This window comes from Cibotium barometz, chromosome 65 (assembly GCF_041138505.1).
Source record: "Cibotium barometz isolate CiBa-2024 chromosome 65, ASM4113850v1, whole genome shotgun sequence".
Lineage (NCBI taxonomy): Eukaryota > Viridiplantae > Streptophyta > Polypodiopsida > Cyatheales > Cibotiaceae > Cibotium > Cibotium barometz.
Window position 1 is genome coordinate 4,785,574 of NC_141110.1, and position 17,986 is coordinate 4,803,559.

The window sequence follows — 17,986 nt, forward strand, 5'->3', positions numbered from 1 at the left end:
TCAAAACGTATGTATATTAGTAAAATAAAACATCTTTACTTAGTAGTTGCAACCCCTTGCATAATCCTATTCGTCTTTTGTAATTTTCTCTTCTACCTTTCCAACTTGTTCTAGAGTATCTCGAAGCCATTAAATATTATAATCCTTTAGAAGAACCACTAGGCTAGATGGGTATGCCATGTGTCTGTGTTAATCTCTATCAATCTGTTTCTTACATCCTTACATATGTCAATCTACTTATCCAATGCAGATTGCTAAGAAGAAAAAATGCAATGACCTTTTTGTACATGGACTCATCCATCTTCCGAATGCATTGCACATGTGACAGAATCCATTCATCCTTATCGTTGTCCATGAATCTTGGCATGGATGGATCTATTCATTGCAAATATTTAGAGATATACATGAGAGACTCTTACAACAACCAACCCTCTGCCATCCATGTGACAGAATCCATCTTCTGAATGCATTGCACATGTGACTGCACATGTGACAGAATCCATTCATCCTTATCGTTGTCCATGAATCTTGGCATGGATGGATCTATTCATTGCAAATATTTAGAGATATACATGAGAGACTCTTACAGCAACCAACCCTCTGCCGGCCATGCTTACTTCTAGCCTTTCTCTCTGCCTTGATTTCTTTGAAGATTTACATGAGCATGTTTTAGCAGTAAACATGTATACTTTTTCATTATGTAATGTAGTTATTACAAGTCAAAGGTTGCATTCTAAGGTGAACACGTAGTATGAGTAAGGACCTAGGCTTGCTTGGCTGAAGAGTGTGGACCCATAACACGTGTTAGTAGACTAGGGTACTACTTGCATGGCTACGTGGGTGCATAACCCATGTTAGCCTAGCATACATGTTATAGATCTAGTGAGTCGGAGACGTGTTATAAACAAAACATTGGTGGTCACAACTTTAATATATTGATTGCATCTTCTTTCTCCTAAATTAAACAAATCGAGACATATGCATAGTATGGTGGTCACAAATTCAATATATTCATCGCTTGTTCTTTCTCCTAAAGCAAATCGAGACATATGCAAGGTTCTCCCTTTTTTTTGGTAAAATCAAGAGAACGCTCTTTATAACCCTCGATCTTGTCATCATGGTTAACATCTCTTGACATGCCATTATATGTGTGAGGGCCCTTTCAGCTCTCTAGAATCATTCCCATTCTCAAGTTATATACTTGGTAGTTTTCCTGTTGAAATATTTTTCTATGCTTTTGCTATCTTGTTGATTCATTCTCACTGCTTTCACTACAAGTTCCTACATCTTATAAACTGAAAGCCTCAATTCTAAGAGGAAAGGGCACTATGAATAAGACTCTAGGCGTGTACGGCTTAAGAGTGTGCACCCATCACCTATGTCATACTAGCGTAATTAAAGACTATGGACCCATAACATATGTGAGATCAGCATACATGCTATGAGATGTGTTGTAAACAAAAAAAACAAACTTTCTATGAAGAGCAACAAATAGTATTTTGTATACATGGTATGGTGATAACAACTTCGGCCTATTCATTGCTACTTGTTTCGCCTAAAGTAGGCCATAGTAATTACATGAAAAAAGCTCAAGTTGGACGAGAAGTCTTGCCCAAAATAGGTTATGTTAATTACACAAAAAAAGCTCAAGTTGGACTAGTTTTTTGGTAACCTTCTCATATGTAGCAAACTAACTACCCAGAAAATAGACTAAATCTATGTGCTTTGTAGCCATTGTAATTTTGATTGCAACTTTTTGTGGGTGCTGTCCATGGTGGCATGTGCTTTCCACATGTAGGGATACCAGTTTCTATGTGACAATGGTACATAATATGTACATGATTGTTCTCTTCCATCCACACCTCACAATCAAGTTCTAAGTGAGGTCTTGACAAAGTCTTAATCTCACAATTAATAAATTATCTCCACGCTGGGTTCATTAATTACAAAATACCATATACTTACTAAGCTATCTATAAATTTATCTATTTGTTCCTTTTATTGCAAAAGCATAAAAACAAAAAATAAAAAACTCAAAGACCCATCAAAAACTGTAATAATCGACTCCGAGTCGTCCGCCGACTCCGCGCCGCAGCACAGATAAAACAAAGGGGATAACTCTCTTCGTCTTCACTACAGAACTGAAGATGGCTACGAATGCAGAATCGTCCACTTCCAAATGCGCCTGCGCCGTTCTTTTATATTTGCTGCTCTCGTCTGCGAGTGTTCTCCCTTCGGCGAGTTCCAGTGATAGTAGGGCTAGTCATCTAAACCTGCAAGCTGTCATATAATAAGCTATTGCCGTTGCCGTTATGTAATGTAGTTATTTTGCATGGTGCAGTGGACGCGCTGACGGCGTTCAAGGCTCGCATCACAGATGATCCCGACAACGTTCTGGCGAGCTGGGACCCGACCCTAGTGGATCCGTGCACGTGGTTCCACGTGACCTGCGACGACAACAATCGCGTGATTAGGCTGTGCGTTTGACACCCGCGCCCTGTGGTTGCAATTCGGAGGTAGAGAGTCGTCTGATTTGAGATAATTTGTTCTGTTAACTTGCAGAGATCTGGGCGACGAGGGGATCTCGGGCACGTTGGCACCGGAGTTGGGGACCCTGGACGCATTGCAAGATCTGTATGTAGATTTTAATTCTTCATTTACTGGATGATGCTCATTCTGCTCCAATTCGTTGACATCGAGGACTGCACTGCAGTCACCTGTACAAAAACAAGCTGAGCGGGCCTCTCCCTTCTGAGCTTGGCAACTTGCACTCGCTGAGATCCTTAGATCTCTACGACAACCAGTTCACGGGACCCATTCCACAGGAGTTCGACCACTTTGAACAACCCCACAACCTCAAGTTCCTGTAAGACCTCCTCCTGGTTACATTTCTATGCTCCCACTCATGAGCCTCTGTATGTTTTCACTCGTCGATGTGACTCTGTATGGGGGTTTCGCATTGCACAGGCGCCTCCACAACAACCGCCTTAACGGAACCATTGCTGCAACCATAGGCATAATCGACCTTGTCAATTTGTAAGCTCCTTGTTATCCTACTTTCTCCAAGGTGTGCATGTTTCTTTGATTAAGCCATGTGTTACATATGTACTCGTTATGCCTGACCAGCAACGTCTCCGGCAATGACTTCAGCGGTTTTTTGCCCACAACCTTCAGCCGCTACAACCTCGACAGGTTACAAATCTCTGAGCCTCTCTCTCTCTCTCTCTCTCTCACACACACACACACATATCATTTATATCCTACTTACAACTATGACTTTGGCTGCAGTTTTTATCCTGGGAATTCGGATCTGTGCGGTGGCCCACCTATCAACAAACCTTGCTAAGCAATGACATGAATTGTCTTGCCTCAAGCTGAACGCATGTTGTCCAAGAAATTGTACAAGCCTGACCGTATGCCAACACAACAGAGAAACTGTTTGTTGTAATACATTGAACTATGACAATGCTGATAATCATCACCCTTGATCTGTTACGATCCTCCTCCTCGGCATACCCCTAACTCCCTTGCCTTTTGTTCATCTTTGTTTTGTTGTAGCAGAAGAGCAGGCCAAAACTTCCTCCCTCCTCTCCAAGCTCCACATAGAGACACACATGCACTCTCTCTCTCTCTTCCTTCCTCACTCATGCTTCTTCCTCTACCTTTCCTTATCCAATACTATAGGACAATAAAATACCAACATTTTTCCAACATGAAACAATTGCACTTTAAAACCCACGAGCATCTATGCTCCCGTCAAAAAAAAACATCGCTAACAAAACATCGAAATAATATAAGTCTTTATAAAACTCGGTATCCATGTCGAAACCATTGTCTATACTACGAATGATGGTATGCCTGTTGAAATCAATGTACCTACCTCCATCCCCAAAAAAAAGTATTTCCACGCTTTTAAAGACTCTTATACCCACGTAGATACTGACAGACGTAGACATTTACGAACGCTTTTACCGACACACGCAAAAATTTATCGACATTCATACCGAGGCTTTTATCGACAGATGCAAGTGAATTATATATATATATATGTAATGGTTCATGTAAGTATATTCTATACCTCGATACACCTGAATACACCTTTTGCTAAAGATTTGAAGAAAATGTTGGATTCAACTGAAATTTGACACACTTAAGTTATCACCACAAGAAAAGATGTACAAAATCAAGGCAAGTATCTAAATGCATTACTTGGTATCAAAAAACAATGAGACATTGATACCAACTATTTGATATGTATACTTATATGATAAATGGATATATATCAAAAAATCGCTACATATGCGAGTGACCTATACATCCCGAAAAGGGTGCAAAAAAGATTTGTACAATTCCGAAACCAAAAAGATCTATACTATTCTAAAACTACACCAGGTAAAAGGTGTCCAATCTGTGAGCTCGCGTCAACGAGGAGGCTCAGGTATTGCTCTCTGCAAAAACAATGTAATACCCATGAATTAGTATATATAAACTTACCAAAAACCTGAAATTGGCATTTGGTACAACGTACTTACCGAAACCACAGTGTTCCAATCTATATTTTCATTGTCATGCTCAATGCACTCAAGCAAGGCATAAGTGCCATGCTTGAATGCATAACGCTCCTCCAACTCAGTAGCGTGGCATCTAACCACCCTCTCTTGCATACATGAAAACAAAACATAAATAAAAATAATCTACTATACACTAGTTGGCATACAAATTAGAGGCTACAGAAAGCATGGATACTGACAATGTACTCATAAAATGAATCCCATCCACCACTCCCGAGGTGTGAGATCCGCATGCGCTCTAGTCCCTTTGCCACTGCTCCCTCTCGACACAAGTATCGTTAAGGATTTTTGACATGCTTCCTCACCTCCTCATTCCATGTCTCTTGGTCAATGAACCAAGGCTTTTCTCCCCTTGTTTTCATTGCTTGTTGGGTGACATCAAACCTCCTGTGTCTCATACAATCTCCTTGTTTTTATCACTGCTACAAAAACGTCTACTAGATTGACGCGATGGGATGGGGGTGTTTCGTGTGGTAGGGTAAATGCATCTATGGCACTACCGCCGCCACAATAACCACCTCTACCCCTAGGATGCGTACTGAGACTATGGTTCGAGGAACGGTCCGAGGGTGGGGGGGTTTGAGTAGGGGATGATATGGGTGTAGGTGTGACCGTGGTGGTGGCTGACGATGGACCTGCACCGGGCTCGCCATGGCTAAAATAGGCTCTAGCGATGGCTACTTGCTCACGGATGGCTTGTGTAATAAAAGCTTGAAATTGGTCAGGCCTCATGACGCGTGGAATATGTGGGACATCTGGTTGGGGGGTAATGCTGGGGGTGATTTTCGGGCTATATGTATGGTCCTCTAGTTGCATATGTGCATGGATATGGTGGATATGCAAGTTATGATTAGGACTAAGCAACACACTAATTAACTTCATTTTAAAAGCACAAAATCAAAATAATATGAAGAGATTAAGGACAGAAAAAAGGGGCTTATCTCTGAGAGATTAGGGATATATAGTAGTGATATATAACATGCAAAAAAAACCCAAAAAATAACCTACAAAAATAAGAAAACATGAAAGCAAGAAAGATGGAAACATAGGAGAGTGCAGAGATGCAGCACACTCAGAGAGAGAGAGAGAGAGGAAAACCAAAAGCTCATTGGGGGGAAGGGGGTTGAAAAAACGAGCAAAAAATCCAAAAAAAAAGAGATTAGAACATTTAATCTACTCTAAATTAAGAAGGAAGCAAGATGCTAGAGTAGGAGAGTGTAGGGATGAAGGAGAGAGAGAGAGAGAGAGAGAGAGAGAGAGATAGAGAGAGAGAGAGGACATGTAAATAGGAGGCGGATGGAGATTTACTCACCACTCATAAGAGAAGGGAAGCCAAAAATGAGTAAAACAGAGTCTGCGTTTCGGCTCTGTTATTTTTCTAGTGTCGAAATATGCGTCAAAGCTTTCGTGGATAAAAGCTTTGGTAGAGAAGATGTTAAAAACATCCGTAAATGCGTCGAAATACGTGTCTAGATTATTACCAACAAAATTACGAACATCATTTTTGACTATTTTTCAGACCTTTTTTTCTATGATGAAAGATTATTATATTGTAAAAATGTATACAAATTTTGAAATTTCCCGCCCCGACACATTTCCCATTAGAGTTTAAGCTTTGGCCGTCAGCCGCTATAACCTCGACAGGTTACAAATGTCTAAGCCTCTCTCTCTCTCTCTCTCTCTCACAACCTTCAGCCGCTATAACCTCGACAGGTTACAAATGTCTGAGCCTCTCTCTCTCTCTCTCTCTCTCTCTCTCTCTCTCTCACACACACACACACACACATATTATTTATATCCTACTTACAACTATGACTTTGGCTGTAGTTTTTATCCCGGGAATTCGGATCTGTGCAGTGGCCCACCTATCAACAAACCTTGCTAAGCAATGACATGAATTGTCTTGCCTCAAGCTGAACGCATGTTGTCCAAGAAATTTCACAAACCTAAATGTATGCCAACACAACGGAGAAACTGTTTGTTGTAATACATTGAACTATGACAATGCTGATAATCATCACCCTTGATCTGTTAGCGATCCTCCTTCTATTGATTAGGAAATGGTGTACTTGTATATTTGACATAAAGGACTAAAAACTGTAGATGATGCACAAGATGTAAGCAGTTGGGTGTTTGATGATGCACAAGACATAAGATTTTAAAACGAAGCATGAAAGATCACAGTCCGTGTTTGCTTATCTAAATTTGTCCTTCCTTGTGTGTAGAATGTGAACGACGTCCATGCCTTTGCTAGTCACCAAAGTGTTATGCATAGTGGATTTGGTAGCGTGGCCACAATCAATTGGTTATATCTTGATGAATTATATTATATTTATTCAATATTATCAAGCTAGTTCAGTGAGGTAATTGAAAACTTCTTGATCTAAAATATCATGTTTGTTAAGGTTACTAAGGAAATTTGACAAAGATCCTTGTGAGGATCACAAAGTCTTCCTTATGAGGCTCAAAATCAGCAAGGCTTAAATCTTGCAAATTGTATATAGAACCAAAACCAAAATTTTCAAGGTATCACATGCACAAACTTTCTTTGAAGTCTAGTTCTCATCACCAAATTTGAAAATTCCTAAAAAGCATAAAGGATGAATATATGAAGAGATAGTACAAGAAAAAGATACAATATACACCCTTAAACAAAGTCAAACCCTTCTGACCACCCACAAGCTTTGTTTTACTAAAAGAAAAGGAGAGACTAAGCATCACTCCAAATGTCTCTCACAAAGGTGAAACTTGGACGGACAATCTATGTGGAAATCACTTTAAGGGAATGATAGTGTACCAACAATATGTACCATCGATCCACCAGCATTTTCATGATCGCTCGTAATTTCACTAGTAACCAACACTCGTATCAGCACTTGTACCACCATTAAAAATATATCAATTGGGCACTTGGCCCGTGTCCCCGGCATACCCCTAACTCGCCCGCCTTTTGTTCATCTTTGTTTTGTTGTAACAGAAGAGCAAGGGAAAATTTCCTCCCTCTACTCTAAGCTCCACATAGAGACACACACACACTCTCTCTCTCTCTTCCTTCCTCACTCATGCTTCTTCCTCTACCTTTCCTTATCGAGTACTATAGGACAATAAACACACACACACACACATTATTTATATCCTACTTACAACTATGACTTTGGCTGCAATTTTTATCCTGGGAATTCGGAACTGTGCGGTGGCCCACCTATCAATAAACCTTGCTAAGCAATGACATGAATTGTATTGCCTCAAGCTGAACGCATGTTGTCCAAGAAATTGTACAAACCTGAATGTATGCCAACACAACAGAGAACTGTTTGTTGTAATACATTGAACTATGACAATGTTGATAATCATCACCCTTGATCTGTTAGCCATCCTCCTTCTATTGATTAGGAAATGGTGTACTTGTATATTTGACATAAAGGATTAAAAAATGTAGATGATGCACAAGATGTAAGCAGTTGGGTGTTTGATGACGCACAAGACATAAGATTTTAAAATGAATCATGAAAGATCACAGTCCGTGTTTGCTTATCTAAATTTTTCCGTCCTTGTGTGTAGAATGTGAATGACATCCATGCCTTTGCTAGTCACCAAAGTGTTATGCATAGTGGACATCTCACATCCTTTCCATAGCACCACATGCACTTAGAGTTGGGTCTATTAGACGACAAAGTTTAGATGCCAATGAGGTTGGTGCTTTGTGGGTGAGTAGTGGCCGTGAAGCTAGGCATGATCTCCCACTAGATGAAACCACTAGAACCTTGATAGAAAGTTTTTGGGAGGAGAATTCTCGTGCCTCACCAATTTTCAAGAAAGCTTTGCATAAGAGAGTGACGTGTTCATTGAGCACGGTGCTTGCTTTCTTGAAATGACCCAAACTGAGTTTTATTCTCAGTTTGTGGCTTTGTATCCAGAGCTTAAAATTGGGCAAAGGTCATTTGAGGGGTGTAAGCCTTGGTTTGTGAGGTACTCACGTGAGCGTGACACATGTTCTCGCTACCATGTTGAGTTCAAACTTTTTTATGATGTGTTATGTTCTCTTAGTGGGCATAGAGAGTTGCCTCGTAGTCCTCGTGATTTCATCCACTCTCTTTTGTGTGCACGCATGGAGGATGCCCAGTTCCATAGGATGCCTCGTGTGGAGATTGCACATCATGTGGTTCACTTGCACATCTACATATGGTAGATCTTGATGCAAGTGACCAAGAGATAGTGCCATGGCAACGTTATGAGTATGTGACACACCAGCTCTAGAGTGGTGTGGTGTGGACAGTCCAGAAAGTTGCAGCTCGTGGACAAACATACACCACGTTGTCACTTCACAGCCACATTTAGGGAGCAGATATACCCCTATGTATGGCACAGTCATTGTGCCAACTGGCAAGATCGTTAATTCCGAGCATGCTTGGCAGAGTTTCCTATTGGTGTGGTCGTCTCTGTGATTGATTTTGCAGAGAACTACACCTTCACACCTTTTCAGGAGATACAATCTGAGTATTACTTCTTAGAGCAGGTAATGGTTATATTTCATAATATTTGTTTCGTGTTTGAGCTATATTACTTATTTGATTTTTTGTGTCCTAAACGTCTATATTGCTTACCTCACCAGGTTGCTATTATGGCCCACATTAGCTATCGACATGTAGAGGCTCATGTAGATGGGATAGCGAGTACCCCCCAGACCCGTGTCATTATTCGAGAGTATCATTTCTATATCAGTGATGATCGTTCACATGATGCACATTTTGTGCAACATTGTTTTTGTCTCCATGACGATTTTTTAGGAGATTTTGGGGATCATACGTGGCCAGCAATGGGTTTGGTCGGATGGTCGTGGCGCATAGTTCACGTCGTCACTCACGACAATTCTATTGGATCTACAGGTAGTACTTATGGTTCTCTTATATTTGTAATTAAACTAAATTCACTAGAACATCTTAAAGAAAACAATAACTAAGACTATCTTTTATGGATTTATAGGTGGCATGTGCAGTCTAGTATCCCAGTGATTTGGTCATTCTTTGAGACTGGTCACGAGAAGGGAGAGCATGATGGTGCGGATGCGTGTGTGAAACGTGCCTTGAGGCATCATCAGCTGCGGTAGGATGCTCAGTTGTTCAGAGATACGGGCCACGTAGTCGAGTGGTGCTCCCAACATTTGTGTGGGAGTGCAGCATCATCGTATCCCAAACGTGATGCTGGAATTGTCAGGAGATTTTTTTGGCATGTGGATGGTGGCATGATTGACTATAGAGCCTCCCATGATTGTGACACAGTACATGGCACCTTGGGCTTACATTCCATCAGGAGCACGTGCGTGGTGGCCCCCACGATTTACACACTGCTTCTGTGGAGCATGTATGGATGGCGATTGGTCACATTGTGCCTCGAGGATGGATAGATGCATGGATATAGACATTCCTCTCCCCCGAGCATCCTTCACATCCAGTGTTGTCTGATGAGCACACAAGTCTTGCGTTCATGGTCAGTTATGATGACCTGACAAATTTGCTATAGGAGGGTGATGTATTTGTTGTTATTGCTAGTAAGGGAAATAGCGAGGGAGTAGACTACTATCTGATGAGTTGCAGTAGGCCAAAGTGCATCCTTGACCAGCATATAGTGGATGATCATGGGTTTTCTTTTGACACCCATAGCATGATTGTGGCAGGCCGGTTCTACCAGCAGATTCGACTTCATCGGGGGAGTCTTGAGTTCCAACAGTGGAAGTGGGAGTTAGAGGCATTTCAGTTCTCTCATCTAGTGGTTGCTACCAGGCTCACTCTTGATCAAGTACAGAGCCGAAAACACAGTTCTCACCCTCGTTTTCGGCTTCGAGTGGATGACCATGAGAGCATTCTAGAGTAGTTGAGAGCTAGAGAGGGTGCTGCTGCTGCTGACTAGATCTCTATCTTGATAGTGACTAACTTAGACTAGCTAGGTTAGCTCACTTACATTCCCCAAACCCAAAGAGGCTGTGTTAGCTCACATTCTGATGTACTTAGTTGATGTTTATATCATTATGAGTTTTCTCATTATTGAGGATCATTGCATTTTAGTTGATGTTCATGGTTTTCTGATTTTTAACACTTTGGCTATCATATCGTTTGTTGAAAATCACCATCACCCTATTGTTTGTTGAAAATCACCAAACTTGCAAGCACTGGGCGATTATTACTAACCTGAATATGCTCCAAACTTTGCAAACATGTGGGGGTGGGTGCCTCTCCCACATGCTTGCAAAGTTTGGTTTCCATCGGAGCATGTTTGGGTATGATGGTATAGGGAAGGCCCCGATTTTCCATGGCCTCTTGAGCACCAAGAGACTTGAAAAATCCACACTGGTAGATAATTACCAATCCAAACATGCTCCGATTGTGACCAAACTCTACAAGCATGTGGGGGTGGGTCCCCCCCACATGCTTGCAAAGTTTGGTCCCCATCGGAGCGTGTTTGGGTACGATGGTATAAGGAAAGCCCATATTTTCCATGGCCTCTTAAGCACCAAGAGACTTGAAAAATCCACACTGGCCGCTAATTACCAATCCAAACATGCTCCGATTGTGACCAAACTTTGCAAACATGTGGGAGTTGGCCCCTCCCGAGTGCTTGCAAAGTTTGGTTCCCATCGGAGCATGTTTGGGTACGAATGGCCTCTTAAGCACCAAGAGACTTGAAAAATCCACACTGGCCCCGCTAATTACCAATCCAAAAATGCTCTGATTGTGACCAAACTTTGCAAACATGTGGAGGTTCGCCCCTTCCACATGCTTGCAAAGTTTGGTTCCCATCGGAGCACGTTTGGGTACGATGGTATGGGGATGGCCAGGATTTTCCATGGCCTCTTAAGCACCAAGAGACTTGAAAAATCAACACTGACCCCTAATTACAAATCCAAACATGCTCCGATTATGACCAAACTTTGCAAGAATGTGGAGGTGGGTCCCCCCCCATATGCTTGCAAAGTTTGGTCTCCATCAGAGCATGTTCGAATACGATGGTATAGGGAAGGCCCGGATTTTCCATGGCCTCTTAAGCACCAAGAGACTTGAAAAATCCGCACTAGCTGCTAATTACCAATCCAAACATGCTCTGATTATGACCAAACTTTTCAAGAATGTGGGGGTGGGCCCCCCACATGCTTGCAATGTTTGGTCCCCATCGGAGCATGTTTGGATAGGATGGTATGGGGATGGCCCGGATTTTCCATGGCCTCTTAAGCACCAAGAGACTTGAAAAATCCACACTGGCTGCTAATTACCAAACCAAACATGCTCTGATTTTGACCAAACTTTGCAAACATGTGGGGGTGGGTCCCTCCCACATGCTTGCAAAGTTTGGTTCCCATCGGACCATGTTTGGGTACGATGGTATGAAGATGGCCCAGATTTTCCATGGCCTCTTAAGCACCAAGAGACATGAAAAATCCGCACTGGCTGCCGCTTATTACCAAGGGTGGGTCCCCCCCACATGTTTGAAAAGTTTGGTCCCCATCGGAGCATGTTTGGGTACGATGGTATAGGGATGGCCCGGATTTTCCAAGGCCTCTTCATTAGGAAGTGAATGGGGTCTTCTTGGGCCCTTTAATTTGCCCAAGCCTAATCAAGGTGATTAAGGAATAGCCAAATGGGGGGTTGCCATGTGGACTGAAATGTTGGGTTTGTAAGAGAGGTGTAAGAGTGGTCAAAGGGTGCACTTTTCTCCCCAAAAAGGGGGGAGGCAATTTTACAATATTCGGACCTCCATAACTTCTACATACAAGCTCCGATTTGAGCGGAGATTATAGATCCGTGATCTACGCATCAAGAGCTTTCCATAGATATGTTACATGATATGGTTTTGTCCGCTAGATTTTAAATTCCATTTTCCCTCCAAAATTCAAATTCGAATAAAGTAGCCGTTTTGAAGCTTCTAATTAGAAAACGTTTCTTCTTAAAAGAAAAGGTTTGACTCCTTAAACTGCCAAATAAAAGGGCCCAAGAAGCCTTCCATTGAGGTCCTAATGTAAGCACCAAGAGACTTGAAAAATCCACACTAGCCTAATTACCAATCCAAACATGCTCTGATTGTGACCAAACTTTGCAAACATGTGGGAGTTGGCCCCTCCCACATGCTTGCCAAATTTGATTCCCATCGGAGCATGTTTGGGTACGATGGTATGGGGATGGCCCGGATTTTCCATGGCTTCTTAAGCACCAAGAGACTTGAAAAAACCACACTGGCCACTAATTACCAATACAAACATGATTTAATTATGATGACACTTTGCAAGGGTGTGGGAGTGGGTCCCCCCCCACATGCTTGCAAAGTTTGGTCCCCATCGGAGCATGTTTGGGTACGATGGTATGGGAAACGCCCAGATTTTCCATGGCCTCTTAAGCACCAAGAGACTTGAAAAATCCGCACATACATGCTCCGATTGTAACCAAACTTTACAATTTGGGGGTTGCCCCTCCCACATGATTGCAAAGTTTGGTTCCCATCGGAGCATGTTTGGGTATGATGGTATGGGGAAGGCCCGGATTTTCCATCGCCTCTTAAGCACCAAAAGACCTGAAAAATCCACACTAGCCGCTAATTACCAATTCAAACATGCTTTGATTGTGACCAAACTTTGCAACCATGTGGTGGTGGGTCCCCCCCACATACTTGCAAAGTTTGGTCCCCATCGGAGCATGTTTGGGTATGATGGTATGGGGATGGTCCGGATTTTCCATGGCCTCTTAAGCATCAAGAGACTTGAAAAACCCACACTGGCCGCTAATTACCAATCCAAACATGCTCCGATTGTGACCAAACTCTACAAGCATGTGGGGGTGGGTCCCCCCCACATGCTTGCAAAGTTTGGTCCCCATCGGAGCATGTTTGGGTACGATGGTACAGGGAAGGCCTGGATTTTCCATGGCCTCTTATTACCAATCCAAACATGCTCTGATTGTGACCAAACTTTGCAATCCTATGGAGGTGGGTCTCCCCCAAATGCTTGCAAGTTTGGTCCCCATCAGAGCATGTTTAGGTACGATGGTATGGGGAAGGCCCGGATTTTCCATGGTCTCTTAAGCACCAAGAGACTTGAAAAATCCACACTGGCCACTAATTACCAATCCAAACATGCTTTGATTGTGACCAAACTTTGCAAACATATGGGAGTGGGTCCCTCCCACATGCTTGCAAAGTTTGGTTCCCATCGGAGCATGTTTGGGTACGATGGAACAGGGATGGCCCGGATTTTCCATGGCCTCTTAAGCACCAAGAGACTTGAAAAATCCGCACTGGCCGCTAATTACCAATCCAAACATGCTCTCCGATCATAAACAAACTCTGCAAGCATGTGGGGGTGGATCCCCCCCACATGCTTCCAAAGTTCGGTTCCCACCGGAGCATGTTTGGGTACGATGGTTTGGGGATGGCCCGGATTTTCCATGGCCTCTTAAGCACCAAGAGACTTGAAAAATCCACACTGGCCGCTAATTACCAATCCAAACATGCTCCGATTGTGACCAAACTTTGCAAACATGTGGGGGTTGGCCCTCTCACATGCTTGCTTCTCATCGGAGCATGTTTGGGTATGATGGTATGGGTATGGCCGAGATTTTCCATGGCTTCTTAAGCACCAAGAGACTTGAAAAATACACACTGGCCGCTAATTACCAATCCAAACATGCTTTGATCATGACCAAACTTTGCAAGCGTGTGGGAGTGGGTCCCCCCACATGCTTGCAAAGTTTGATCCCCATCGGAGCATGTTTGGGTACGAAGGTATGGGGAAGGTCCAGATTTTCCATGGCCTCTTAAGCTGCAAGAGACTTGAAAAATCCATACTTACCGCTAATTACAAATCCAACCATGCTCCTATTATGACCAAACTTTGCAAGCATGTGGGGGTGGGTCTCCCCCATATGCTTGCAAAGTTTGGTCTCCATCAGAGCATGTTTGGGTATGATGGTATGGGGAAGGCCCGGATTTTCCATGGCCTCTTAAGCACCAAGAGACTTGAAAAATCCACACTAGCCGCTAATTACCAATCCAAATATGGTTCGATTGTGACCAAACTTTGCAAGAATGTGGGGGTGGGCCCCCCCACATGCTTGCAATGTTTGGTCCCCATCGGAGCATGTTTGGGTAGGATGGTATGGGGATGGCCCGGATTTTCCATGGCCTCTTAAGCACCAAGAGACTTGAAAAATCCACACTGGGCGCTAATTACCAATCCAAACATGCTCTGATTTTGACCAAACTTTGCAAACATGTGGGGGTGGGTCCCTCCCACATGCTTGCAAAGTTTGGTTCCCATCGGGGGACCATGTTTGGGTACGATGGTATGGAGATGGCCCAGATTTTCCATGGCCTCTTAAGCACCAAAAGACTTGAAAAATCCGCACTGGCCACCGCTAATTACCAAGGGTGGGTCTCCCCCACATGTTTGCAAAGTTTGGTCCCCATCGGAGCATGTTTGGGTACAATGGTATAGGGATGGCCCGGATTTTCCATGGCCTCTTAAGCACCAAGAGACTTGAAAAATCCACACTAGCCGCTAATTACCAATCCAAACATGCTCCAATTATGACCAAACTTTGCAAACATGTGGGAGTTGGCTCCTCCCACATGCTTGCCAAATTTGATTCCCATCGGAGCATGCTTGGGTACGTTGGTATGGGGATGGCCCGGATTTTCCATGGCTTCTTAAGCACCAAGAGACTTGAAAAAACCACACTGGCCACTAATTACCAATCCAAACATGCTTTGATCATGATGACACTTTGCAAGCGTGTGGGAGTGGATCCCCCCCCACATGCTTGCAAAGTTTGGTCCCCATCGGAGCATGTTTGGGTACGATGGTATGGGAAACTCCCGGATTTTCCATTGCCTCTTAAGCACCAAGAGACTTGAAAAATCCGCACTGGCCGCTAATTACCAATCCATACATGCTCCGACTGTGACCAAACTTTGCAATGTGGGGGTTGCCCCTCCCACATGATTGCAAAGTTTGATTCCCATCAGAGCATGTTTGGGTATGATGGAATGGGGAAGAAGGCCCGGATTTTCCATGGCCTCTTAAGCACCAAGAGACTTGAAAAATCCACACTGGCCGCTAATTACCAATTCAAACATGCTCTGATTGTGACCAAACTTTGCAACCATGTGGCGGTGGGTCCCCCCCACATACTTGCAAAGTTTGGTCCCCATCGGAGCATGTTATGGGGATGGTCCGGATTTTCCATGGCCTCTTAAGCACCAAGAGACTTGAAAAATCCACACTGGCCGCTAATTACCAATCCAAACATGCTCCGATTGTGACCAAACTCTACAAGCATGTTTGGTCTCCATCGGAGCATGTTATGGGTACGATGGTATGGGGATGGTCCGGATTTTCCATGGCCTCTTAAGCACCAAGAGACTTGAAAAATCCACACTGGCCGCTAATTACCAATCCAAACATGCTCCGATTGTGACCAAACTCTACAAGCATGTGGGTCTCCCCCACATGCTTGCAAAGTTTCGTCCCCATCGGAGCATGTTTGGGTACGAGGGTACGAGGAAGGGCCGGATTTTCCATGGCCTCTTAAGCACCAAGAGACTTGAAAAATTCGCACTGGCTACTAATTACCAATCCAAACATGCTCTGATTGTGACGAAACTTTGCAAGCCTATGGAGGTGGGTCTTCCCCAAATGCTTGCAAGTTTGGACCCCATCGGAGCATGTTTGGGTACGATGGTATGGGGAAGGCCCAGATTTTCCATGGCCTCTTAAGCATCAAGAGGCTTGAAAAATCCACACTGGCCGCTAATTACCAATCGAAACATGCTTTGATTGTGACCAAACTTTGCAAACATATGGGGGTGGGTCCCTCCCACATGCTTGCAAAGTTTGGTTCCCATCGGAGCATGTTTGGGTACGATGGAATGGAGATGGCCCGGATTTTCCATGGCCTCTTATGCACCAAGAGACTTGAAAAATCCGCACTGGCCGCTAATTACCAATCCAAACATGCTCTCCGATCATGAACAAACTCTGCAAGCATGTGGGGGTGGGTCCTCCCCACATGCTTCCAAAGTTTGGTCCCCATCGGAGCATGTTTGGGTACGATGGTTTGGGGATAGCACGGATTTTCCATGGCCTCTTAAGCACCAAGAAACTTGAAAAATCCACACTGGCCACTAGTTACCAATCCAAACATGCTCCGATTGTGACCAAACTTTGCAAACATGTGGGGGTTGCCCCTCCCACATGCTTGCAAAGTTTGGTTCCCATCAGAGCATGTTTGGGTACGATGGTATGGGGATGGCCGGGATTTTCCATGGCTTCTTAAGCACCAAGAGACTTGAAAAATCCACACTAGCCGCTAATTACCAATCCAAACATGCTTTGATCATGACCAAACTTTGCAAGCGTGTGGAAGTGGGTCCCCCCCACATGCTTGCAAAGTTTGATCCCTATCGGGCATGTTTGGGTACGAGGGTATGGGGAAGGCCTAGATTTTCCATGGCCTCTTAAGGACCAAGAGACTTGAAAAATCCGCACTTGCCGCTAATTACCAATCCAAACATGCTCCGATTGTGACCAAACTTTGCAAGCCTGTGGGGGTGGGTCCCCCCCGAATGCTTGCAAAGTTTGGTCCCCATCGGAGCATGTTTGGGTACGATGGTATGGGGAAGGCCCGGATTTTCCATGGCCTCTTAAGAGACTTGAAAAATCCACACTGGCCTCTAATTTACCAATCCAAACATGCTCCGATTATGACCAAACTTTGCAAGCCTATGGGGGTGGGTCCCTTCCACATGCTTGCAAAGTTTGGTTCCCATCGGAGCATGTTTGGGTACGATGGTATAGGGAAGGCCTGGATTTTCCATGGCCTCTTAAGCACCAAGAGACTTGAAAAATCCACACTGGTCACTAATTACCAATCCAAACATGCTCCGATTATGACCAAACTCTGCAAGCATGTGGGGGTGGGTCCCTCCATGCTTGGTTGCAAAGTTTGGTCCCCATCGGAGCATGTTTGGGTTCGATGGTATGGGGAAGGCCCGGATTTTCCATGGCCTCTTAAGTACCAAGAGACTTGAAAAATCCACAGTGGGCACTAATTACTAACCCAAACATGCTCCGATGGGAAGCAAACTTTGCAAGCATGTGGGGGTGGGATCCCCCCCACATGCTTGCAAAGTGTGGTTCCCCCCATTGGAGCATGTTTGGGTACGATGGCATGGAGATTTTCAACAACAAACAATATGATAGCCAAAGTGTTATTTTTTTAAAAAAAATCAACAACATCAACTAAAATGTAATGATACTTAATAATGAAAAAACTCATAATGATGTAAACATCAAATAAGTACATCAAAATGAAAATGAGCTACCCCACCTAGTCTAAGGTTAGTCACTACCCGTAAATCTAAGTACAATGTAAGTG

The 17,986-nt window shown here is 43.6% G+C and overlaps 1 protein-coding gene across 1 annotated transcript; it reads left to right on the forward strand.

Annotated features, from left to right (window-relative positions):
• The first annotated feature begins 2,147 nt into the window (after positions 1-2,147).
• LOC147602859 (uncharacterized) lies at positions 2,148-3,346 on the forward strand. Its single transcript, XM_086797212.1, has 7 exons — positions 2,148-2,253; positions 2,342-2,477; positions 2,563-2,634; positions 2,714-2,866; positions 2,968-3,036; positions 3,127-3,192; positions 3,289-3,346. The coding sequence occupies exons 1-7, from the start codon at positions 2,148-2,150 to the stop codon at positions 3,344-3,346; spliced, it is 660 nt and encodes a 219-aa protein (XP_086653338.1).
• The last annotated feature ends 14,640 nt before the right edge of the window (positions 3,347-17,986 follow it).